The sequence below is a fragment of the Sarcophilus harrisii genome, chromosome 1, assembly GCF_902635505.1.
Source record: "Sarcophilus harrisii chromosome 1, mSarHar1.11, whole genome shotgun sequence".
In the NCBI taxonomy this organism is placed as follows: domain Eukaryota; kingdom Metazoa; phylum Chordata; class Mammalia; order Dasyuromorphia; family Dasyuridae; genus Sarcophilus; species Sarcophilus harrisii.
This window is the reverse complement of record NC_045426.1, coordinates 232,101,421-232,129,359: the sequence shown is the minus strand read 5'-3', so window position 1 is coordinate 232,129,359 and position 27,939 is coordinate 232,101,421. Positions and strand designations below refer to the sequence as shown.

General features: G+C 35.9%; 1 protein-coding gene across 2 annotated transcripts in view; it reads right to left on the bottom strand.

Annotated features, from left to right (window-relative positions):
- The window catches only part of NT5M (5',3'-nucleotidase, mitochondrial), a 31,223-nt gene extending 4,662 nt beyond the window's left edge, over positions 1-26,561 (bottom strand). The window contains exons 1-5 of one of the 2 annotated variants that reach the window (XM_023497472.2): positions 26,264-26,561; positions 11,798-11,929; positions 1,722-1,822; positions 897-957; positions 351-465 (exon numbers count right to left, since the gene is read on the bottom strand). In XM_023497472.2, the coding sequence (XP_023353240.1) occupies positions 351-465; positions 897-957; positions 1,722-1,822; positions 11,798-11,929; positions 26,264-26,536 (682 nt within the window). In that variant the 5' untranslated portion in view covers positions 26,537-26,561. The remainder of the gene's footprint in view (positions 1-350; positions 466-896; positions 958-1,721; positions 1,823-11,797; positions 11,930-26,263) is intronic. The other variant, XM_003761530.4, reaches the window with a different exon arrangement.
- Between the last annotated feature and the right edge of the window lie 1,378 nt (positions 26,562-27,939).

The following is a 27,939-nucleotide window of genomic DNA, read 5'->3' as shown; positions in this document are numbered from 1 at the left end:
ATGGAATCCAACCCACCCATTTTACAAATGAGGAAACTAAGGTGACTTGCCCAAGTTCATTAGGCTATTATCTGAGCCTGGATCTGAACCTTGGTCTCTTAAATCCAAGCCAAATGTTTAGCATTACACTATATTGTCACAGATAAATTAAAGGACAAAAATCATATCTTATAAAAAAATTTTGACTGTGCCTGACACAATGCTGGGCAGACAATAAACACTTAATAAGTGGTCACTGATAGGAGAGGGGGAAACCCTATGTAGAAGAAAAAAAGATAGGAATCAGGCCTTTTGTATCAAGTCCTAATTCCTGAACTAAAAAAATTCTCTCTCCTCCAGATGTCCTTTACCTGTTATATCTGGTCGGTCATCTATAAGGAGGTCTCCAGAGACCACAGTCTTATCCCGTGTGAGCACAATTTGCTCCAGAAACTCCTGGCCAAAATGCTTCTCTATCCAGGCATACTAGAAAAGAAGCAGGAAGAAATGAGAGGTTCATTAGCACCCTTATTTCAAGTATTGAAGACAATTGACTTCCAGGGTCCAATTGTGATAATATCCAGTGTGATACAAACACTAGCAGCCCAGCAGCAAAAGTATCCTAAGATCAGCTTTTCCTGACACTGATCAGCAGTCTATGAGTAGTATACCATCATAGGCCAATTACTATACACAGGATGGGAAGAAAATCTTCCTTTTCCTTCCATGAAGCTATTAAGGAATATTCATGGAGATTCTCAAAGCAGGTCCTACAACTGACTCCACCTGCATCCCTTTAGCCCAGAAGCCAAAATAAAAGTGCTGAGCCAAAACCCAGCAACTTGGGGAATAGGTAAATTTGACTGCAACCTGAAATCTCCCTCCCTTGACCTCTCAGAGTCCTAAGGTCTTCTTACCTTCTCATAAGGACAGTACTTATATTTCTTGATGGGGCTTGTGCAGATGAACACATGTGTGCTGTAGGTAGAAGAAAAAGAAGCAAGAGGGAAAAAGTTCTAAGACATCAAAATAGCCAAGATTAATTAGTTTTTCCCTGTCAATCTTTTTCTATAGTTTGATTCCAGTTTATCCTTCCAGGCTAATTTCACATTATTTCCTCTCAACACACTCTACACCTTTTCAGCCAAACTGACTTGTTCACTCATAGGCATTTCACCCTCATACTCTGCCTTTGCATATCTGGTATGCTTTCCCTCTTCACTGCTACCTCTTAAAACTACTAGCTCCTTTCAAGGTTCAGCTCAAATGAACATGCCTTTTATGATTAATGCCATTTAGCATATGAATAAAGATTATGTGGTTGATACCCCCAGTAAAGACCCAATCAATATTTAGCAATTACAAACTAAGTTGGGGGGGAAACACCCCACAAATATGTTTGAAGGAACCCTAGATAGTTCTCAAAACTACTGAAATGAAACAAAACTATAACATTAAAAAAACTAACATTAGAATATTCTTTAGATGTGAGGATGAGGAATATGCTCCCAAATTGAATCAATATTTCATTCAATTAGAATTCTTGTCTTGAAAGTTAAATTGGCCTACTGCCAGGAAGACAAAAAAGAGTGGTTCCCACTAGGGAAAAGAAAAGAAAATCAAAAGAAGTCAGAGAAAAAGACCCAAGAAGTTCTCACAAATCAGTCAGCAAGAAGAAAGCAGAGGTGCAAGGGAGAAAGGAAGTGTAGGAGACTACAGTATGAGCAGGAAGATAAACTTACTTTTCTAAGCGGGCCATCTGTTTCACAGCTTCCACAGCCCCTGGTAGAGGTTCAAGTTCAATAAAGAAATTCTTTGACTCCCAAATGCTGATGGCTTTCTCCTGAGAGGGGAAGATAAGCTAGTTATTGCTTAGAGCCCTCAGCTCCTCTCCTCTGTTCCCCATACTACAATATTCTTGAAAACAAGGTTCAGTCATATGAGTTCATCCACTGAGACTAAGAATATGTGCTAGTATGAAGATGGCAGTTCTTCTATTCATCATTCACAATATTTAGGTTTGGATGTCAGGCTGATATTTATATTGGTTCCAAATCTTCTTCTATGGACCAATCATATTCCTGGTAAGCTCCTATGTGGACTAGTCAAGAGGGATGAGTAGAGTGGTAGAATGGGCACCAAAGACTCCCAAATGTACTAAGGAATCCATGGAAATTTAGTGGCTGGGTTGGGACTAGAACCATGTTTCCAAGGTTCTTTCAACTATACTAAATTGATCCCTTGTTGCCAGACAGAAATTATATGCCCCAAGTTTGCCTGCCAAAACAATGCACCCAGTGTAATGATAAAGCAGATTCATAAAGTTTTTCTACCTATGCTGGCCTTTCAAATACATCCAGAAAGCCTTTGTTAATTTACCCTCCTCTCCTAATTCAGAATAGTATTATTTGATTTGAAGAGAGCATAGGTTCAAATTCCAGGTCTGCCATTTACTATGACCTTAGGCAAGTCACACATTGCTCCTCTTAGGTCTCATTTGAAAACTAAAGGGGGGGGAGGGGAAAGAGGTGTAAAGGGGGCTAACTGGCTGTTTATGGTCCCTTCTAGCTAAAAATTTATGATCATAGAAACCAAACTATTTTCCATTAGAAACTTCTGCCTTCCTCTCTAAACTACCATTAGTTTTCACCTGTCTCTATGTTACTAGGTAAGGATGGGGTTTGAATTTTTAGATTTAAAAGTCAGGTATAAAAAACTGAAGTTACAAGCTCCACATGCCTAGCTCTAGAAGGGAAAAGTCATCATGCATAAGGATGGCCATAGCCTCTCTCTCTCTTTTTTTTTTTTTTTGCAGCCATTTTTTTTATTGGTCCTTACTTAGTAGTTCTAGCAGTCTTTTTTTTTTTTTTTAATTTTTAATAGCTTTTTATTTACAAGTTACATGCATGGGTAATTTTACAGCATTGACAATTGGCAACTTTAGTTCCAATTTTTCCCCTCCTTCCCCCCAACCCCTCTCCTAGATGGCAGGATGACCAATACTGTTAAATATATTAAAGTATAAATTAAATACAAAATAAAAAATATGTCCAAACAGTTATTTTGCCGTGCAAAAAGAATCGGACTCTGAAATATTGTACAATTAAGCCTGTGAAGGAAATCAAAAAATGCAGGCAGGCAAAAATATAGGGATTGGGAATTCAATGTAATGGTTCTTAGTCATCTCCCAGAGTTCTTTTGCTGGGTGTAACTGGTTCAATTCATTACTGCATAGCCTCTTCTTTACCCTTTTCCCTATTCCCCAACTTGTGTAGTCCTCAGTATCCTGAGATACTCATCTATCACTCAACAAAATCTATTCTCAGAAAAATGCCTGAAACTCACTCCTTTGTTCAGGGATCCTAATACTTTAGGAATTTATACTTTCATTACTGTGGGCATCTCTTGCATAAAAATCTTAATCCTTCTATAACTCATCTTTTTGAGTTATGCTGGAACAACAACAAAAATTCATTCATTGACAAGGCCATAATGAGCCCCTTTAACCTAGATAGACTAATCCTTGTAGAAGAGGTAATTACCATTTTCCCCCAATTCATTACTTTGTCTATCTTTGGACTCCTTTCCTGCTGCCCACAATATGACCAGGTTTCCTCCAACATTAAAAACACCTTCATTTGACCCAATCATCTCCTCAAGATATTATGCTCTCTCTTCTTAGTCAAATTCTTAATAAAATCTTTCTAACCACTTTTCCTCCTCTCATTCAGTTTTCAAGTCCTTGTAATCTGGTCTTATCATCAATCTGAAACTATTTTCTTTAATGATAGTATTCTCTCTTTTTTGTGTACATTCTTACCTATTTTATTTACATATAGTTGTTTTCTGTATAGTTCTCTTTTTAAAAACAAGTTTTTTGAGTTCCAGGTTGTCTCCCACTCTCCCTTCCAATTTTGAATTAGAGAAAGTCAATATTTGATATGTGTGTGTATATGTGTGTGTAAAACCATACAATACATACTTCCATATATCAGTTCTTTCTCTGTAGATAGATGGCATTTTCCTTTATAAGTCCTTCACAGTTGATTTGATATTACTCAGAATAACTTAGACATTCTCTTTGAACAATTATTATTATTACTGTATACAAAGTTCTTTTCTTGGGTAAAGGATCCACATGTTTGCAAAAACATTTGCGGCAGCCCTTTTTGTAGTAGTAACGAACTGGAAACTGAGTGGATGCCCACTGGTTGGATAATGGCTAAATAAGTTATGGAATGTAATGGAATATTATTGTTCTATAAGAAATGATTAGAGGATGATTTCAGAAAGGCCTGGAGAGACCTTCATGAACTAATGCTAAATGAAGTGAGTAGAATGAAAGGGACAGTATACACAGCAACCACAAGATTATACAATGATCAACTGTGATAGATTTGGCTCTTTTCAACAATGAGATGATTCAGGCCAATTCCAATGGACTTGTGATAGAGAAAGCCTTCTGCACCTAGAGAGAGGACTGTGGGGACTGAATGTAGATCACAACATAACATTTTCACCATTTTTTTTTTCTCACATTTTTTTCCTTTTTTGATCTGATTTTTTTCTTGTGCGGCATGATAAATGTAGAAATATGTTTAGAAGAAATGCACATATTTAATCTATATTGGATTATTTGTTGTCTAGGAAAGGAGAGAAGAGGGAGGAAGAGAAAAAATATGGAATATAAAGTTATGCAAGAGTAAATGTTAAAAACTATCTTTGTATGTATTTTGAAAAATAAAAAGCTATTATTAAAAAAAGTTATTTTCTTTCTGTTTGTCCTACTCTGCATTATTTCATGTAAATCTTTTCATGTTTTTCTAAAAATCAACCTGTCATTTTTTACAACAGAGTAGGATTCCATTACAATTGGATACCATAATTTATTTAGCCATTCCCTAATTGATGGGCAACCCTTTACTTTTCATTTCTTTGCCAGTACAAAGATAGCTGCTGTAAAAACTTTAGAACATGTAAGTTCTTTTTTTTTTTTTTTTTTTTTCCTGATCACTTTGGAAAACAGATCTAATAATGGTCTAGTTCAGAAGATATACACTGTGAATACATCCAGCCATTCTGGAGAGCTATTTGGAACTATGCTCAAAAAGCTATCAAACTGTGCATACCCTTTGATCCGGCAGTGTTACTACTGGGCTTATATCCCAAAGAGATACTGAAGAAAGGAAAGGGACCTGTATGTGCACGAATGTTTGTGGCAGCCCTGTTTATAGTGGCCAGAAACTGGAAACTGAGTCGATGCCCATCAATTGGAGAATGGCTGAATAAATTGTGGTATATGAATATTACGGAATGTTATTGTTCGGTAAGAAATGACCAACAGGATGGTTTCAGAAAGGCCTGGAGAGACTTACATGAACTGATGCTGAGTGAAACGAGCAGGACCAAGAGATCATTATATACTTCAACAACAATACTATATGATGACCAATTCTGATGGACCTGGCCATCTCCAGCAATGAGATGAACCAAATCTGTTCCAATGGAGCAGTAATGAACTGAACCAGCTACACCCAGCGAAAGAATTCTGGGAAATGACTAAGAACTATTACATTGATTTCCCAATCCCCATATTTTTGCCTGCCTGCATTTTGGATTTCCTTCACAGGCTAATTATACAATATTTCAGAGTCTGATTCTTTTTATACAGCAAAATAACGGTTTGGTCATGTATACTTATTGTGTATTTAATTTAATATATTTAATACCTAATTTAATATATTTAACATTTAATGGTCATCCTGCCATCTAGGGGAGGGGGTGAGGGGAAGGAGGGGAAAAATTGGAACAAAAAGTTTGGCAATTGTCAATGCTGTAAAATTACCCATACATATAACTTGTAAATAAAAAGCTATTAAATTAAAAAAAAAAAAAAAGAAGATATACACTGTTTAATATCTTTTTGGACATAATTTCAAACTGTTCTCCAAAATGGTTGGATCCGTTCAGTTGGTTCACCAAGAATGTATTAATGTCCCAACTTTTCCACACATAGTTGTCATTTTTCTCCTCCATAATTTTAGCCAATCTAATACATGTGAGACAATAATTCAGGGTTATTTTAATTTACATTCCTCTAATCAATTATGATTTATAGCATTTATTCATGTAACTACATATAGTTTTATTTCTTCCAAAAACTGTCTTTTATAATCTTTGACCAATTATCAACTGGGGAATGATTCATATTCTTGTTCTTTATATTTGGCTCAGTTCTCTATATATTTGAGAGATGAGGTTTTTATCCAAAAAACTAGCTATAAAAACTTTTTTTCTCAAACTTTTGCTTTCCTTCTAATTTTGACTACATTGGTTTTATTTGCACAAAAGTTGTACTTAATGTAATAATGATTACATTTTATATCTTTCAATGCTCTCTCATCTATTCATAACTTCTTCTCTTACCCATAAATCTGATAGGCAATGTTTCCCATGATCTTCTAACTTACTTATAACTCCCTTTATGTTTAGATCATGTGATCGTATCTTGGCAAATGGTGTAAGATATTTTTCTAAATCTAGGCTCTGTCTAGACTACATTCCAGTTTTCCCTGCAATTTTTAAATCAAATAATGAGTTCTTATCCCCAAAGCTTAGACCTTTGGGTTTATCAAACATAAGGTTTTATAATCATTTACTACTGTGTATTATATAATCTACTCTATTCCACTAATTTATCATTTTATTTCTTAGCCAATGGCAGATACTTTTGATAACTGCTACCTTATAATACAGTTTAAAACCTGGTACTGCTAGATTTCTTTCCTTTACATTTTTTTCATTAATTCCTTTAAAATGCTTGATTTTTCATCCAAATTAATTTTATTTTTTTCTAGTCAATAAAATATTTTTGGTAGTTTAATTGGGAATGGCACTGAATAAAGATTAGTTAAATTGATATTTTTATTATGTTGACTCAGCCCACCCATAAACAATATTTCTCCAATTATTTAAATCTTGACTTCATTTGTTTTTTTTTTTTTTTTTTTTTTTGTTTTGGATTTTTTTTTTAATTTAATAGCCTTTTATTTACAGGATATATGCATGGGTAACTTTACAGCATTAACAATTGCCAAACCTCTTGTTCCAATTTTTCACCTCTTACCCCCCCACCCCCTCCCCTAGATGGCAGGATGACCAGTAGATGTTAAATATATTAAAATATAAATTAGATACACAATAAGTATACATGACCAAAACATTATTTTGCTGTACGAAAAGAATCAGACTCTGAAATATTGTACAATTAGCTTGTGAAGGAAATCAAAAATGCAGGTGTGCATATAAATATAGGGATTGTGAATTCAATGTAATGGTTTTTAGTATTGACTTCATTTGTATAAAAAGTATTTTATAATTATGTTTACATGGTTCCTGGGTTTGTTTTGGCAGGTACACTCTCAGGTATTTTATATTGTCTATCTCTTACAACTGCTTCCTGCAGAACTTTGTTGGTAATGTACTATAAATATATAAAACATAGAAATACTGATGATGTTATCTATTTCATTAACATATTTAATGACTAATTCATGCTCTTTTTCTCCAAACTTTCTTTTCAAGTCTAGATTATTTCATTCAAATTATTCATATCCCTGGCACCTAACAAAATGTGTCACACAGAAGGCACTTAATATTTGCTAATTTACTAATTCAAAAAATGCTTGTTATTTGAATACAGTCTGTTATTTTATAGTGAAGTTATTTCATTTAATTTTAGCTGATTCTCTCATGTTATCAGCAAAAAGCAGTAAGTTTGTTTGCTTTGTCTATGCCTATTCACAGATTTCTTTTCCTTACCTTAAACCTACAGGTACTGTTTCTAGAAGTAAAGTGGTTCCTTGGTACTCATTGTTAATTGGTTCCAGAGGACACTATGAGGAGCAAAAAGGCCGAGTGCTGAACAAGTTGTTTTTTTTTTGTTTTTTTTTTTTTTAATAAGGAGTACATCTCCAGCCCACAATCTAACCAACCCTCCCTACCAAATTCCCTATAAGGGCAAATGGAGTTTTCAGCTCTGGAAAAACAAGCCAAGCCAGCCCAATCTAGCTGGGCTCTTCCCTTCTTGACCCATCTCACTTTCTGAGAGGAAGGATCTTTATATTTTCCCTCTCCCCAACCCCCCTGTCCAAGCTTCCTAGTGGAGAGGAAGGAGGAGCCTTGGATATGAAGGCAGAAGATCCATATGCAATTGCTGCATTTTTCTCTGTCCAGGGGCCTGTCCTCAGGGCTGCCAGGAGTCCTGGGTCCTCTACCATTGCCCTTGCCTGAGCTCTCACCACTGCTATTCCCCACACCTGCTCTCCCTGCTTCTTCTCCTGCTGGGCACACTAGTCTCTCCTTGCCCCTCCTTTCCCCTTCTGGGATTACTGTTTGAGGAGCTAGAAGACTAATCAGTGCAGCCATATCTTCCTAAAGGAACTGCCGTGGAACTTGCCTATTTACCTGTTCAACTTCCACATCTGGGGCTCCAACCTCACAGTTCTGCCTTGCCCAGGGAGAAGTTGCCCATGGCCAACATCCCTACTGCTCACTGAAGAAAACAACCAAATGGGTCAAGTGCTGAAGCATTTTTTTCTCGTTGAAATGTAACAAGTATTTGACAAGCTTTGAAGAGATGAGTACTGAGGTACCATTGTATATAAAATAATAGTTCTGAAAATCGATAACTTTACTTTAGTCCTGATATTACTGGAAAAACTTCTGGCCTTTACAAACAATGCTAGCTCTTGGTTTTAACTTGGTTTTATGTGCTATATTACATAATAGTCTGTTTATTCATTTTTTTCAATATTTTTAACAGAAAGGGTGTCAAAAGGTTTTTCTGCATCATACTTAAGTCATTTTTATTGTTTTTGTTATTATTAATATGATCCTCATGTTTATAGTTTTTCCTATATTCCTAGCAAAAAATTGGTCATTAGCGTATAATCTTTTTAATAAGTTGATATAGCCTCTTTATTAATATTTTATTCAATAATTGATGTCAACATCCATTACAAGTATTGGTATGTAACATTCTTTACAAGTTTATCTCTTTCTTGTTGTTTTACTGTTAATCATTCAACATTATGTTCAAAAAGCAAAATAAACACAAACATAAAAGTCTGCCCATAAACCTGGGTCATATTCTTCCACAAATTATATATAGTATTGGTTGAGAAGAATGGGCACATACTTATAGAAATTCATCAAGAAGGAAGATAATCAGGGAAATTCCTGTTGCTGGGTCTACTTTACCTTTCCTTAATTTAAGTATCTTATCATAGACAAGATATCTCTGTTACAGAGTTTGGTAGGATATTTCCTTTCCTTATTTTTACAAAAAATTTACATAATATTGGAATTAATTGCTCTTTGAATATTGAATTCATTTGCAAATCTATGTGCTCTCTGAATTTTTTTTCTTTGGGAATTCCATTATGGCTTTTTCCAATTTATTTTTCTTAAATTATATTGTTTAGTTCTTGATTTCTTATTATGTTAATCTAGATATATAATTTTCTTAAATATTTCATTTCATTTATGTTACCAACTTTATGGACATTGTTATGCAAAATAGTCACTAATAATTGTTTTATTTTCTATTAATTTGTTATGAATTATTTTTAATTTTATATTACCAGTTTAATCTTCCTTTTTTACATCACACTAGCTAATATTTTATCTTTTATGTTTAAAAAAAAAACAACAACTCAGTTTTATATATCCAGTTGAATGGTTTTAAAATTTTCAGTCCTTCATTTTAACTCTGTATGAAAATAAACCAAGTCTGTTTTCCAAGGACCAACTTAGCTAATCACAGAGAGGATATCACCAATAAGCTGGCCATCCTACGAATAAATCTTTTTTAGGACAAGCAATCTATAAAACAAAGAAAAAATTGTATATGATCATCAGTCCTGCATATCCCCCTGCTTCTCCAGTGATTGAGGCTGAGAAATATGTGGAAAGGGGCAAAAGGTATTATTATTAATCACAGAGTTTTTAGACTGTCAGGAAATTTTAATTTGCTGATATCTTAGAGGGTCTAGTGATCATCAAGAAGGCATACTGCTGAAGGAGCTGAATAGTATCAATCTTGTCATTCATTATAAATAAAGCCAGAGAGAAATTGTAGCTAAGTATTCTTCAGTTAGGCAAAGAAAGGAGTTGATAAAGTAGGTTTTATTGTAGGCCCCAAAGCTATAACAAATAGTATTTCATGGATTATTTAGTCATCACATATTTCAGAACTGAAGATAAGAATTTACAAAAAAATCTCCATAATAATAATTACAACTTATGTGCATCTTATATGGACTGCTAAAGGTTAAATGGTAGAGATCTACTAAATATACTCTGATATTTGGTAACTTCAATGCAAAGATGAGAAAAAATAAAGTTAAGAAGAAACACATGGAAAAGGATAGTTCAAGAAAAAGAAATGAGAGAAAGAATCCAAAGTCTTATAAAGAAGCCCCACACTTATGATATCATGAAGACTATCTTCAAAGAGACCAAATGGGGGGTGCTAGGCTTGGTCAGCACTAAATAACAGCACAAAAAGTGAAAATTGACAATTTAAGGACAGGAAAATATTTATAATTAAGTTATCCCTGAATCAGTGGTTTATATAGTAATTTTCAGAGCTGACAAAGAAAAAATGTAATTAAGAAAAAAATGAAATAAAAGGATTTGATTCTGACTTATTTAAACAAGCTATAAGAAATGGAAAAGGAGAAATGGACAATGAGAATGGCATCAATACCAAATATATTTCATGTAGCAAACTGACTGCTACAAAGAAGCCAAAATAGTCCACAATACATCTAAGTCAGCAAACATCATTTGTCAAAAAAAAAAAAAAAAAAGACAGCGGCCAAAGATAACATTTTAGAATATAAATTGGTCTGTAAAAATCTTATGAATAATGGTATTGCACAAATTACAAGCAGAATCATATCTCATAAAGCAAAGGGAAGCAATGGAAGATAAAACCAGTTTAAAGAAATTTTGGCAAAATATCCAACCAAGCAAGGTAACCCCAAGAATAGTTAAGGATGAAAATGGAAGAGGACTATAGAAAGAAGAAATATGAAATAGATTTGCAAAAACCATTTCGACCAATTTTTTGTTCATCAAGAATAAGGACCACATTTGGGCCTTAATTTCACAGTTCCTAAGGTGTTTATACAGGAAGCAGAAATGGCACTAAAAAAAAAAAACAGAGGAAGAGAAAAGCAGCCATATTGTAATAGATATGCAGAGAGGAGCTCATTGGTGGGAGTACATAAATGTAAAGGCATTTTAGAACTAATAATAAAACCATCTGAAGGAAAGTATCAAAAATGGAACCAACTCAAACCTTATTAATGCCCCTAAAAAAGATAATAGAGAGAATAACAACAATAAATATCAGCATATAGGTCTATTGTCCAGACCACACAAAATCTTTATGCAGGTCATGAATTATTCATTCATAAATGAATGAACAGCATTCTAGTGGGACTTATTAGTAGAGAATAATAGGCTTTCAAAAGCCATATTGAACAATGGTCCGCATGATTACCATTTCACAACTAACTGAAAGATGTAAAGACAAAATTCCATTTTATTTATTGTTTGTTAATTTCAACAATAACAATAAACAACCAACTTGTCAGGACAAAAATACTTTCCAATAGCCTTTCACAATAACAAGTCTCCTATCACAGAACAAAATCATTCAGGAATCTTTAGAAGATATAACATGATGTTTCAATAATCCTGATACTAAATATCAGGTGAGGCATAAAACATGAAGACATTTGCTCACCAAAAGTATTTGCCAGAGAGATGAGGAGATCCAGATAGCAGAAAGATTTCCTGGGGGTGGAAAGGTCCTCCAGATGCTCCTGTTTGTGGATGACATTGTTTTGATTGCATCAAGTCCCAAGATGCTGCAGACCTTCCTGAAAAAGATCTATAATCACTCAATGGAGTTTAGGATGTCCCTCCACACAAGAAAGACCAAAAAGAGGGAAAATATCTATTGTCCGGATTTCAACAGCTATCTGAATGGACCTTCTATGGAGGTTATTCAACAGTATGTTTATCTGAGATAATACAAAGGGGCAACAAGGTAAGCCCATACCTGAAAAGAAAGAAGAAAGAACTGGATTGCTTTGTAGAAATTGCAGAGCACTCTTACTGACCCTCAAGATCTTTTCAATTCAAACATTTTATTGTTTGACATGTTACACACAACTGTAACTAAAGAACTAAAGATAAGCATCACACAGAAGCTGATGAAAACTTACGTGGTGGATCTGAGCAGGTTATAACATAACCAACGAGAAACTCTGAAGAATAGAAATAAAGGATGTCATAAAGAAATGGTATGACAAAGAAAAGATGGGTTGGTCATGTGGTAAGAGTGAGAATGACAGATAGTCAGAATATCCCCTTGATGTCCAAAGAATATGAGGAAGGTCTCTAGCATGTTGAGTGGATGCTCTGTAGTTAAATTTTGTTAAGGAAACCCCAGACAGGGTGGGATTGAGCTATGGAGTATGGGAGGGGAACTCTCAAATCAATGAGATCAAATATCCATTTGAGTACTTAGTGAATTTTTATGTTTCAAGAATCCAATATACTATTTGATTTGCTTTTTAATCTATTCTTCTTACCTACTTCTCATGAGTCCATGCCATTCACATTCACCATTATGATTTTTTGTATATAAACCTACCCTCTCTCATAATTTTTTCCTTCTTGTCTTTATGAAGAGTGGAAAAAAGAAAAAAAAATGATGAACACTAATACTCTCTAACTGAAATGATCTGTTCCTACTCCCCTGACCCTCCTTTATCAAACCTAGGCCTTCTTATACTCTTTTTAAATCCCCCTTTATAATTAAAACATCTAAAACTGGAGTTTGTTTTACGTATGACTATTAAATTTCCTCTTATGCGCCACATTTCCTTTCCCTCATCCACTTATATTCCTACTGAGTAGAAAGTTGTTGTTTGTTCTCTGCTTTTAAGAGGACCAATGACACTTCAGGATGATATCTTGACTCATGCTCGAAAAGGATTTAAGTGACACAGAGTTGCACAAAGTTGTCAAATTCTCTCTCTTCCAAAGTCAGTGAAGTTCAGTGGCAAGACAAAAGATGACTGATGGTGGCCTAGCATGCAGGGGATGATCTTAGCATCGTCAGCGTCTGACCAAGTTCTAAGCCCTCCACAGCACCTGCTTCAGCTGCCTTCATGGCTGCTGGAACAATTGTTTTCATCCTCCCATTTCACCTAGAAAAGTATTCATGTATTTGGGGTAGACATGCCCGTAACAATGATGAGTTTGTACCCAGTGGTTCCCCTCAACCTGATTTAGCCCATCTTATCGGGGAAGACTACTGCACATGCCACAGCTTCTTGGAGCTACAGGTGAGAGTTGAGTGAGAAGCAGACACCAAAGATGGATGAACAGTCCTTACACCAAACTGCTAGTTTTCCTTGAAAAACCCACACACCCTATATTTGTCTTATTTAACTCCTTTTATGACCCTTGAAGTTGACATTTTGAAGGGCCATTTATCTTTTCTCTACATTAGAATGTAAGCCCTTTATCATAGTTTAAGCTCTTCTAATTGTTCCAATGTATTTCCCTTTCTAGATTTCTCTTGACTCCAGTGTATGAATTTCAAAGTTTTTATTTAGCTCTGGTCTTACTACCAGGAATACTTGAATACCTTCTATTCTAATAACAATACATTTCTCCCTCCTTAAAGATAATGTTATTGCAGGGTGAGCTACTCTCTCATCTTTTACTTTTTCTTTTGTAATATTATATTCCAAGGTTTTCTCTCCTTTTGAATAGATGCACAAATTCTTGTATAATACTAAGTGTGGCTGGTACTTGAAACTCCTTTTTTCTTTCTTACAGTATACTTTTTCTTTGACTTGGAAGTTCTGGCTTTTGACCATGATATAGGTATTGACAGTTTGGAGTTTCAAAAGATGATCAGTAGATTCTTGTGATTTTCACTTTTCCTTTAGTTTTCATAGGCCTGAACAAGTTTTCTTTTATGATTTCTTCATATAATAGTATTTTAAGCTTTTTTGTTTGGTTATGGTTTTCAAGGAGTCAATGATTTTCAGTGACTTTTAAAGTATCTCTATTAGACCTGTTTTCCAGGGGTAGGTGTGGTGTGTGTGTGTGTGTGTATTTAAATAGTGGATATCTTACATTTTCTTCTACCTGACCTTTTGACCTTGTTATGTTTTTTCATAGAGTAATTAAGTACTGAATTTGATTTTTCAAGCAATACACTATTTAGGTAAGGTTTCCAATTATCTGTTCTTCATTTGTTGTTTTTTCCATTTTATTTCCCTTCGGAACTAAAATCTCATTTTCTAAATCTCTTGCTTTATTTCCTCTAGCCCCTTTTCTACTATTTTAGCCAAACCAAATTTTTTTCCTCCAAGATTCAGCTTATTAGTAGTGGTATTACTCTTTTTCTTCAGTGTTTATGTCTTGAGCTTCTCTGTTAAGAAAAATATTTCTTCACTGTTTGGTTTTTCTTCTTCTATTTTTTTTTTTCTTCTATTTACTTGCATTTTCAGCCTCAGTTCTTAGTTTGGGCATATAAGCTCAGACCAGTCTTCTCTGGTACTATTAGATACATTGCATCTTCTTGTTTAGTCCTGTCCTCTATGTAGTCCAGATGCTTCTATTAATTTTATATAGAATTATATATAGTATAATTAGAACTCTGCTTTTGACACAATTTTTATCTGTTGCCTCACTTTCTTGGTAGTTAACAAAGGATTCTGGCATTGGCCACTTTGTCTCCTCCTGATATAATTCCTAACTATATATTGGTTATAATTTCTAATTGTGTCCTGATAGACCCCAGGATATTATAAATTGTGATATTCTCAGGCCTCCTATATGGTCCACCTGACACTAATGTCTAGGACTCTACCCTCATCCTGTCTCCTGATCCGAGGATTACACAGATAGGTCCTCTCTCCTTGAACAGTGATGTACATAGGCTGGTTCTGTGTCCATATACTGTTCTTATGGGAAAGCTACAGTTTGCACTAGATTGCAACTCTGCCCCATCATTTCAGAGTATTGGAGGTTTCATATCTGTTTGAAGGAACCAAATTCCTTGGCAGTCCTCTCTCTGCTTATCTCTATCTGCAGAAGCAGGTAGGTGATGCAGTGAATAAAGTGCTAGACTCGCTTCAAATAGTTCTGAGTTAAAATCCTGCCTTAAGCTACTGATTGGCTATGTGAATCTGGGCAAGTAATTTAACCTCTGTCTTCTCAAATGTAAAATGAAGATAATAATTTTAGCACAGCAGTACTAAAGGGCCAAATGAGATATTTGTAAAGTGTTTAGCACAATGTCTGGCACATGATAGAACTTAGTAAATGCATATTTCCTTTCATTTCCATCTTAACTAGAAGTTATGCTCTTATTTACAAATGTGATAGTCTTTTTTCAATCCTCATTCTGCTGGATCCTTTTACTGCACAAAATAGTGGGGCCTACTGCATTAGTCATTAATTTGATTTCTTGGTCTTACACTTCCCCTGTCCAATAAATTTTTCAACTATCTGTCAAAAATGATTAAAATCTGAGCAAGCTATCTTCTTTTACAAAAAACTTTCAATGGCAGCCCTGACTGAAGGTAGGGTGAGATATGAACTCCTTTGTTGAGCATTTGTTGTTTTCCACTTGTCTCTGTGTCTTTGCAAAAACTGTCTCTCAAAGCTGAAATGCACACAGTCTTCTCTCCTTTCTGCCTCTTATATCCTCTTTTATCAAAGTTCAACCCAGGCATGATCTACCACCCAAACCTTCCCTGATGCCTAAAGGAATTACTGCCTTTTTCATTCATGCCAAATATTATCTAGTATATACTTTGTATATATTTTGTATTTACCTAGATCCCTACAATCTTTTTCTCTTGATGGAATTTTAACTCCTTGAGAGTATAACTATTTCATATTCAGTTGTAAACTTGTGTAGTTTTCTAGTAAGTTTTTTTTCTAGTAAGTAAGTAAGTAGGAAAAGTATTCTGGGAACCAGATGTATACCACTGAAATTCCATCAACATTTATTCTGTCATTCATATGGCCCATCCTGAAGTAATCAGCTATAGAGAGAATAATTACATCTCTGAAGTTCCCAAGCTCTCAGATAAACAGTACTGAATTGTCATGGATCACCTCATCTCATTGCTCTGGTCTTCTTTTTTGCTGTTTCTTTGTCACAAAGCCCTGTGGCAAATCTATTTATCTCACCATCCTTTAGTCTGCCCAATTAAAGAATGTGCACCATCCTTTTACTTCTGAACAGGATTAAATGAATCACATTTGCAATGCATTCCCATTTTGGATTTGCCTTGAATGATATTCACAAAAGTAACATACTCCATGTGAAAAACACCAGATTATATTTGTTATGTATACTCATTCAATTTTAAACACAGCTAAACAGTTCTTTTTCAATTTCAAACACAACTAAACAGTTCTCTTTCCCCTGTGTCTGATAGCATTAGTTTTGTACTGGGGCACTAAAAGTGGTTTCAAAGGTATAAAATTTCATATGGAGACAGAAAGCCAAAGCATTTGAAAATAAAGCACTTGAAAAAAAGAAACTTGGCCAGAGAGCAGCAAACTAAAGTCCAAGGGCCTATTTTTATATGCTTGCTTTTACATTTAAGATACAATAAAACCTTATTTTAAAAGGAAAAATAATTCTTAACTAAATCTTCCAGTAGGCCCCAGAGATCGGCAATAGAACAATTAGGTGAATTTAGAACTGACTAGTTAGTCCAAGTCAAGGAAGAGAGGTTAATGATTTGTCTTTAGTCAAAATAGAAGGATTCCATTTAGCACTTTTATTAATGATTTGAATAGTTAATGATTGCATGCTTCTTAAATTTGTATATGGTTTAAAGCTGGGTGAAACACCTAAAACACCAAATACAAGAGTCAGATTCAAAAAAATTTTTTGATAAGTTTAAGACACTGGGCATATGAAATGCAATAACAATAAAAGTAAAGCCTTTTTTTTAATTAAAGCTTTTTATTTTCAAAACATATGCATAGATAATTTTCAACATTCACCTTTGCAAAACCTTGTATTCCAAATTTTTTTCCTTCCTTTCCTTCCCTCCTCCCCTATATGGCAAATAATCCAATATATGTTAAACATGTGCAATTCTTCTATATATATTTCCACAACTATCATGCTGCACAAGAAAAATCAGATGAAAAAAGGAAAAAATGGGGCAGCTAGGTAACACAGTGGATAAAGCACCAGCCCTGAAGTCAGGAGGACCTGAGTTCAAATCTCACTTCACTTCCCAACTGTGTGACCCTGGGCAAGTCACTCAACCCCAATTGCCTCAGTCAAAAAAAAAAAAAAAAAAAGGATAAAATGAAAAAGAAAACAAAATGCAAGCAAACAACAAAAAGAGTGAAAATGCTATGTTGTGCTCCACACTCAGTTCCCACAGTCCTCTCTCTGGGTGTAGATGGCTCTGTCACAAGACCACTGTAAATTGTCTCGATCTTCTCATTGTTGAAAAGAGCCACGTCCAACAGAATTTATTATCGTATAATCCTGCTGTTGCCATGTACAATGTTCTTCTGGTTCTGCTCATTTCACTTAAGCATCAGTTCATGTAGGTCTCTCCAGGCCTCTCTGAAATTATCCTGCTGATCATTTCTTATAGAACAATAGTATTCCATAACATTCACATACCATAACTTATTCAGCCATTCCCAAACTGATGGGCATCCACTCAGTTTCCAGTTTCTAGACTTTTCCCTTCTTTATGATCTCTTTGGGATACAGGCCCAGCAGAAACACTGCTGGATCAAAGGATATGCACAGTATGATTGCCTTTTGGGCAATCCAATTTGCTCTCCAGAAGAGCTGAATCAGTTCACAACTCCATCAACAATGTATCAGTGTCCCACTTTTCCCACACCCTCTCCAATATTCATCATTATCTTTTCCTGTCATCTTAGCCAATCTGAGAGATGTGTGGTGGTATCTCAGAGTTGTCTTAATTTGCATTTCTTTGATCAATAAAGATTTAGAGCATTTTTTCACATGGTTAGTTTTAATTTCTTCATCTGAAAATTGTCTGTTCATATCATTTGATCATTTATCAATTGGGGAATGGTTTGAATTCTTATAAATTTGAGTCAATTCTTTATATATTTTAGAAACGAGGACTTTATCAGGACCATTCAATGTAAATTTTTTTTCCCCAGTTTATTGCTTCTCTTCTAATCTTGTTTGCATTGGTTTTGTTGGTACAAAACCTTTTTAACTTAATATAATCAAAATTATCCATTTTTCATTCCATAAGTACTCTAGTTCTTCTTTGATCACAAATTATTTCCTTCTCCACAGATCTGAAAAGTAGACTATCCTTTGTTCTTCTAATTTGTTTATAATATCACTTTTTATATCTAAATCATGAACCCATTTCCACCTTATCTTGTTACAGGGTGTTAGGTGAGTCAATGCCTAGTTTCTGCCATATAAATTTCCAATTTTCCCAGCAATTTTTGTCAAATAGTGAATTCTTATCCCAAAAGCTGAGGTCTTTGGGTTTATAAAACACTAGATTACCATAGTCATTGACTATTTTGTCCTGTAAACATAACCTATTCTACTGTCAATTACTCTATTTCAGTACCAAATGATTTTGATCATCAGTGCTTTATAATATAGTTTTAGGCCACCTTCATTTGCATTTTAAAAAATTAATTCCCTTGAAATCCTTGACCTTTGTTCTTCCAGATGAACTTTGTTATTATTTCTTCTAGCTCTGTAAAATAATTTCTTGGGAATGTGATTGCTATGGCACTAAATAGATTAATTTAGGTAGTATTTTTACCCATGAGCACTTGATAGTTTTCCAATTGATTAGATCTGACTTTATTTCTGTGGAAAATATTTTATAATTGTGTTCATATAGTTTCTGACTTTGCCTTGGCAGGAAGACTCCTAAATATTTTATATTATCTACAGTTATTTTAAATGGAACTTCTCTTTGTATTTCTCACTGCTGGATTTTGTTGGTAATATATAAAAATGCTGATGATTTGTGTGGATTTTGTATCCTGCAACTATGCTAAAGTTGTATATTGTTTCTAGTAAGTTTTTAAGTTGATTCTCTAAGTATACCATCATATCATCTACAAAGAGTGATAATTTGGTTTCCTCATTACCTGCTCTAATTTCTTTTTCTTCTGATAGTGCCAAAGTAACATTTCTAACACAATATTGAATAATAATGGTGATAGCAACCTTCTTTCACTCTTGATCTTATTGGGGAATGGTTCTGGTTTATCCCCATTATATATGATGTTTGCTAATGGCTTTAAATAGATCCTATTGATCATTTTAAGGAAAATTCCATTTATTCCTGTGCTCTTTAGCATTTTTAATAAGAATGGGTGTTGGATTTTGTCAAATGCTTTTTCTACATTTATTAAGATAATCATATGATTTTTGTTAGTTTGGTTATTAATATAGTCAATTATACTAATAGTTTTCATAATACTGAACCATGCCTGCATTCCTGGTACAAATCCTACTTGTTCATGGTATATTATTCTGGGAATAATATGCTACAATCTCCTTTCTAATATTTTATGTAAGATTTTTGCATCAATATTCATTAGGGAAATTTGTCTATAGTTCTCTTTCTCTGTTTTGACCTTATCTAATTTAGGTATCAGCACCATGTCTGTGTCATAAGAAAAGACTCTGGTAGGATTTCTCCTTTCCCTATTTTTCCAAATAGTGTGCATAATATTGGAAGTAATTGCTCTTTAAATGTCTGGTAGAATTCACATGTAAATCCATCTGGCCTTGGAGATTTTTTTGTTAGGGAGCTGATTAACAGCTTGTTTAATTTCTATTTCTAAAGTGAGATTATTTAAATAATTTATTTCCTCCTCTGTTAATCTGTAATCTATATTTTTGTAAGTATTCATCCATTTCATTTAGATTATCAGATTTATTGGGTAAAATAGCTCCTAATTTCTTTGATTTCCTTTTCATTGGTGGAAAGTTCACCCTTTTCACTTTTGATACTAACAATTTAATTTTCTTCTTTCCTTTTTCTAATCAAAATAACTAAAGGTTTATTTATTTTGTTGATTTTTTCATAAAGTTTTCAATAAGTTGTTTATTAGTTCAATAGTTTTTTTTTAACTTTCAATTTTATTAATCTCCCTTTTTATTTTCAGAATTTCAAATCTGTTTTTAATTGGGGTTTTTAATTTGTTCTTTTTCTAGCTTTTTTAGTTACATGCCCAATTCAATGGTCTTCTTTTTCTCTATTTTCTGGAAGTAAGCATCTAGAGATATAAAACTTCCCCTAAGAACTGCTTTGAAAGCCTTCATGTTGATTCAACAACATACCTCACAAATACAAGAAGTGTCATAACTTACATTTTTCTTGTCAGGAAGAAGCTATTATTAGATAATTCTATTAAGAGATAATTCCCAGGCTATCTAGAAAGGAACTCTTTAAGAATTCCCCATTGTCCATCTCCCAACCTGGACATCTTCAAACAGTCTTTAGAGATATCGATTAGTAAATCTTTATAGACAGGTCTGGGAACTTACTCTGCAAGGTGTATTTAATTTAGCTAGATTTCCCCCACCTTTGAGCTCAGTGGCATTTCCTCCCCTCCTAGATCACCCCTTCCTCTTGAGTTCAAGCCTTTACATCTGAGAAATACCCCTATTTTTTCCTCTATAAAAGATTTTTGCTACTCTTCAGACTAAACTCATTATGAGTTACTCTCTTTTTTTCATAGTGCCTTTTTCTAATGGTGCCATTCCCTTTATGCTAGTTAACTGTGATCAGTCTAACCTACCAGACAATAGCTTTCTCCAATGTCATGGAGTATTTCCTTTCTCTTGGTTCCTCTGAGGAACTTGTCTTTTTCCTTTTATAACTATATGCTCTTCCAACTATTTCATATTTACCATTCCTGGAGTCTATTATATCTCTTCATTTTGTCTATAACCCCTTCCCCTAAATAAAACTATTTTTGTCAAAGAGAATGGCCATTGTGAATTTGTCACATCTTTATTTTGAAGTAGTTATTGATATACCACTATACATCAGTAGGTATGGCTAGAAAACAGTTCATTAGATAAAAAGATCTGGAATTCAGTGGAATTACTTAATCTATATTTAATCAATAGGAAATAACGGTGTAACATGGTGGTCAAAAAAGCTAGTGTGATCCTGATTTTAGGTCTAAACTCATTATTTCATCCATGCAGGTTAGTGTTAATATAGAAATACCCTCCATTGGTATGGATTAGCAATCTCTCTGTACCTTAAAGCTTAAGAAAACTTGCTGTGGCACTGAAAAGTGAAGTCATTTGTTCAGGGTGGGAGAATTAAGAAATATCAGAAGCAGGGCATGAATCTAGGTCTTAATACCCAGGCAAAGCTCTCCTGTCACTAAGCAAGGATGCTCTCCAATGCAATCTTAGGCTGCCTTAAAAAAGAATCATAGGGTTTGGATGATAACAGTTCCACTCTACTGTGCTCTTTTGAGACCACATCTGGAATATTATTTTCAATTTAGGGCAATACATACATAGGAAGGGCATTGCTAAGGCTGGAGAATATCCAGTAGAAGGCCAAAAGGATCAGTGAGAGCACGCTACACATGATTATTGGTTGAAGGAACCAGGAATGCTTGGCTGTCTTCAGAATCTAAAGGACTGACAAGTAGAAGAGGGACTAGATTTATATACACAAAAGACTAAAACTGGGAGAAATGAGTAGTATTTGCAAAAGACAACTGATTTGATTCCAAACAAGGGAAGTACACTGGATTGTCTTAGGAAGCAATGGGTTCCCCTTCACTAAAGGTCTTTTTGTTCTTGTTATTTTTTATTGTGGCAATTGGGGTTAAGTGACTTGCCCAGGGTCACACCGCTAGAAGTGTTAAGCATCTAAGATCAAATTTGAACTTGGGTCTTCCTGACTTCAGGGCTGAGTGTTCTATCCACTGAATCATCTAGCTGCCCCCGCTAGAGGTCTTTGTTAAACAAAAGCTGGGTGGCCACTTGTCAGGTATATTACAGAGAAAAATTGTTCAAACATAGGTTGGAGTAGATGCATTTTAAGATCCTGTCCAACGCAGGTTCTGTAATAAATACAAGTAGAGATCTGATAGGATATAGATACAGCCACCTATCCTCATGACTGAGCTTAAATCTATCACTGAGTCTTCTTCCCTCCTCCACTAAATTATTTTGTCTCCATTGGACATGATGATTGACCAAACTATCTTGATATCTCTAGATTCCTTTCTCAAATGTACTTCTCCTTCTAGGGATATCTGAACAGATGCCTACAGAGATATCATAAGGCCAAAAGAAGTTAGTATAGTAAGGTTTAAGGGCATTATTACTCATATTATTAAAAACTAACTCCTCGGGAAAACGGTAGTATTTTAATAGAGGAAGTGATGAGGTCCTGAGTAACTAGGTACAGTTGGCAGAGAACTGAAATACTGATGAAACTGCTCCTGAGGCAAGCAGAGATAGCCTCAGGGGATCAGCTTAGCCTCAGTCCCAATCTCTGGGAAAGTCATTGGAAGCCCCGCCTTGCTATGATTGGCTATAAATCCGAGTTATATCAAACCCCTGAGGTTAAATTTCTTCAACAAATCTCTCCATGGTTCATGCCTTCTTTGATGAACACCTTTTGGGATATAATCCACCACAACACTCTGCTTCATGGAGTCTGTCTTCTCATCTTTCCTCCATGCTACATGGTGTCTCCTCTCACCCCCCAATATGCTTCTATTTTTTTCTCCTCCTTACAGCTAACTAACTCTTCTAGAGTACTAAATCCCCTTTAGGATATAACCTGCCAGCTAAGGGCATACTCCAACCTCATGGCATATTCCCTTTTTCCTGGTTAATTGTGAGTTCCACTAGGGAACTTGTCTTTTCCATCATTAATTGTTAAAACCTCTTTCCTTGCTAATTATGTGCTCTCCCAGCTCTACTTCATCTTTACCACTCATGGTGTCTATTGTTCCTCTTCATTTTGTTTAAAACCTCTTCTAAATAAATTCTTTGCCAAAGAGAATGCCCATTGTGAATTCTTCACATGCCCAAACCTCAGCATTTGGTGCCTATATCAATCTCAACATTTAGTGCTGGACACCAAATACAGCATTTGGAACTAGCAATTGCTGTCCTAAACAACATTAGAAGGATTTGTTTTATTAAATTGGAAATTAATTCACCCTTTCCTTCCAACTCCTAGCCTTACCAATTAAAAAGTTATGAAAATGTTACTCAAGCACATTTCTAACTTGTTCACAATTTAAGAGGAGAGGCAGTTGTGATAGTATTGGATATAGTGAGTGCAGTTCATAGCATGTTATCCTTGAAGTCAAAAAGACCTTGGTTCATGTCAGTCATGTAACTTCTTAATCCTCTAGGGAACTCTCTAAGGCAACAAATTGCAGAGGAGTACCATTTGTTGGAAGATACCACTTGCATTGGTAGTAAAGAATTTTCTCACCTAGGGAGCTCACTGTACCAAAGAAATCTCCATAACAAGTTGATAAAGACTTTTTTGATATATTAGTAAGTTTTGGTGAACTTTTTTTTCTTCTTTAAAAAAAAATCTTTATTATATAATAAATGATGATCTGAGAGAGACAGGGAAAAATACTGGAGAGTACAAGTGATGTAAAAACAAGATATCAATAAAAAATCCTTTTAAATGGTTACTTTTTAAAAATAGGTTTATGGGGATACTAGGCTCAAAAAAGGTTGATTCTGAAGTAGGAAGACACAAATCTGATGTAATTGTCCAGTCTTTAACACATTGGGAATCCCAATGCAATATATCTTGCCTCCCCAGAGACAGAGTGTTAGCCAGAGTAATCATTATAAGAGCAATAACTGTTCTTGTAAAAAAAAAAAAAAAAAAAGCTAACTTAGAAAATGGAAAAAAAAATTTAATTTCCTTCTCTTCTTTATTTTGCATTTGGATTAATGTTCTTTGAGGAATGGGGGAAGCTAGGATAATTTGATCAATCATCAGAAGAAGCTGAATGGTCTAAGTCTTACAGGGGTCCTCAAATGACGGCCCGGCCAGATACAGCAGCTGAGGACGTTTATCCCCCTCACCCAGGGCTATAAAAAGTTTCTTTATTTAAAGGCCCACAAAACAAAGTTTTTGTTTTTACTATAGTCCAGCCCTCCAACAGACTGAGGGACAGTGAACTGGCCCCCTATTTAAAAAGTTTGAGGACCCCTGGAAGAGAAAGAGACCAAACTCCTTTGCTCAAAATCAGCCATTGATTCCCTTAGTACTTACTTAGTAAAATGTAAACTTAGCTTGGTATTCAAGACCTTCCACAATCTGGAATCATCCTATATTGTTTTCAAGCTTCCTCAATTTTATACCACAGTCTACCGTTTGACTTAATTGTATTACAATTTACATAACAATTGAATTACATACACTGTGCTGAAATGCCCTCACCCCAGCAATATATCTGTTAAATTACTCACCCAAATTGTCCTCAATTGAGCCCAAATAAATGTCATCTCTAGGAGAAAACCTTCTCTTACCTCCTTTTCTCCTATTTCACTAATGAGTTTTAACCCCTTACACCTGCCTGTGGCACTTTGCCCCTATCTTATGTATTTGCAAAATGTACATTCCCTGACAGATAAGGGCCGAGTCTTTTCTTTGCATCTTTACACAGTAAGCCACGGCAAGGGGAGGAAAAACAGTTCCTTGAATAGGAAAAGAAGAATAAGAGAGCCTGGATTTAAAACTTGACTGCTACCTTCTCTCTGTAATCTCTGACAAAATCAGTTCTTTTTCTAGGTATTTATAGAATCTTTCATGAGAAGTCCTTCAGAGTAGTTGTGGAAAATTGTACTACTACTGAAAATAGTAAAGTCATTTACTGCTGGTCATCCCAGAATGTTGCTACTACTTGCATTCAGTACATTTCACTTTGCTTGGGTTCACAGTGGACTTTCCAGGTGTCAGTTTTTTGTCTCTCCCCACCCCCAGCTTCTTGCTCATCATTTCCCATAGAACAATGATATTCCATCACAAATATATAACACAATTTATTGTTGCTTAACTATTTTCAAGGAATGTAGTAGGATGGGGAAAGATTAGATTTTTTTTGAGAAGTGTTTGTCAAAATAAAATGTATCTTTAAAAAAATGAAGAGATGATATCTCAGATTTCTCCAGTTCTAAAGCCTACAATTCCAATTTGAACTAATGCTGTAAATGAAGAGAACCTGAACTGTAGTCTTAGAAAGGATAAGAGACTTGTTTCATCTCAACCCAGGTAGAAGAGAGAGAAATTGAAATCAATGTCAGAGCTTAAGTTACCATAAAGATCAACTTCTAGATATAAAAAATTTTGAAAATGAAGCTCAGAAGGAAATGACTTGCTAACTGGTGACTTTCAAAGCTGGTTTCTTTATACATCAAAAGGGAATGTATTGGGTTTTTTTTTCCTGTTTTTCCCTTTGGATTGATACAGTTAATAAAATTAGATAATAAGTATGAAAATATTTTGAAAACATTACAGAATATGATTATCTAAATTGAGATTAAGGCAGTGTGCTTTGGGTTCATTAGCACGTTTATGCAAAAACTGAACCAAGATCTTGACTCTACTATCTCTAATTTGTTTCAAGACCTTAGGCAAACTATTTCCCTTTTCTGAGTTTCAGAAACTCAACTTTGAGTTTAGAGTAGATAATATCCAGGTGACTTTCAAGTCTAATCTTGACCAGGTTAATTTCATCCTCTAACACTTATTGACTATATGACTTCCATGAGCCTGTTTCCCTATTTGCAAAATACAAATAATGTTTCACAGGGTTGCTGGAAGAAATGAAGTAATGTACGTAAAAGTTTTGCAAACTTTAAACCAATAAATGTTGTCATTATTATCATTAAGACTTTTGAACTGCTCTCTTCCTACACAGAAAAGGAATGTTTCACACTCAGCTCAAGTTTATCTGCTTCATATTATGATTACATAGTATTGAGCCCTTGCCTCCCAGGAGACAGATGTATCAGAAAAGCAGCGGGGGAGGGGCTCACCCTCAACTCAGAATTATTGTTATTTGTTAATATCAGCACGATTACTGTTTGTCAGTATTAAATTCTCCCCGCAAAGGAGATGGATACAAGAGAAAGGCAGGGGGGACTCACGCTCAGCTCGGGTCTCAGCTGTCCATACTGCTCCGAAACCCAGAAGCCTCTCCGGTCCTCCAGAGCGATGAAAGGCTTGTCAGGGTACCGGGCCCTGAACTTCTTCAGAAAGCCACCTTCGAAGTCGGCCAGCACTCCGTCCATGTCCACGAGCACCCGCAGGGGCCTGTCCCGCGCCGGGCTGCCAGAAGAGGAGGGCCGGACCAGGGCCCGAGGACTACCGCAGGTGCCCCGGCCCTTAGACCAGCAGAGCGACCACCCCAGCCGAATCATGGCCCCCAGGAGATGCCGAAAGGCCCCAGCTCCGCAGCATAAGCCCCCGGGCCGTCCGGCAGCGCGGGCCCAGGAGCGGAGGCGCGAAGGAGGAGAGTTCCTTCTCCTCCTCCCGGCTTCTCGGGCTTTTCTTCTTCTCCTTCCCTTTTTTCTCTCTTAGCTGCCCCTCCCTTCCTGGGCCCACTCAAGTGCATGATCCCGCTGGGAGCGCCGGAGAGCCGCCGCAGCCGCCGCCGGAGCCGGAGCCGGAGCCGAGGAAAGCCCCCCCGGGCGCTGCAGCCACCGCTCCGCGGAGACCCCGAGCCTCCAGGGCGAGCGTCAGCGGACCAACATCTGGGCAGCTTGAACAGCAGCTGCCGAGGCCAGGAGTCCTCTCGGACCCTGAACCGCTCCCCACGAGGCCCAGACCGGGAGCGGAGAAAAGACCCTTGCACTGGGTGGAGCCGGAGAATCTCGGGGGTGAGGAGGCAGCGGCAGCTGCAGCGGCTGCTGGCCGCTAGTTCCCAGAAGCCGGGCACGGGTCAAGTATCTCGGCAGCCCAGCAACTGGAAACCGCCATAACCCGGCAGTGTTAACCTTGAAGTTCCTGTTCTCTTCGCCAGTAGACTTAAAGTTATATAACCCTCTTAGGAAGACCGGAGCTAACGGAAAATAAGTCGAGAGGGCGTGTATACCTTTAAGAGGGAGCTGGCCATTCAGGCTTCCTCCTCTTCCCCTTCCCAACGCCTGTCAAAGTAGAGTCCCTAGATATGGAAAAATTGGGACACTCATTTTACACAGTTTGGAATTATGTCCAAAGAGCTACAAAACTGTCCATACCCAGAAATGTCATTAAACCGTTTCCCAAAGGAAAAGAAAAAAGGCCTATTTGTACAAAAATATAGCTCTTTTGTAGTGGCATGGCAAAATATTGGTAATCGCGGGGATGCCCATCAGCTGGGGAGCGGCTGAACAAGTTTCGGCATAGAATTGATAGAATGGTTGTGGTTTTAAAAAGGGTGGTTTCAAAAAAAAAACCTAATAAGACTTTCATGAACTGATGCAGAGTGAAGTAAGCAGGACCAGGAGAATACTGCACACAATAACAGCAGTATTATAAGGATTATCGGCTGTGGGAGACCGCTATTGCTGAGGCAATCGGGGTTAAATGACTTGCCCAAGGTCACACAGTTAGTATAGTGTTAAGTATCTGAGATCAGATTATTTACCATTTTAGGAAAGAAAGAAGTGGGAGAGGGAAGGAGAAAATTTGGAAATCAATTTTTTAAAATGAAGGTCACAATTTGTCTTTACATGTAATTGGAAAAAATAAAATACAATTTATAAAATTAAATAAAGGGTCCTGAGACTAACCAAGGCAATTGAGGTTAAGTGACTTGCCCAAGGTCACACAGTTAGTACAG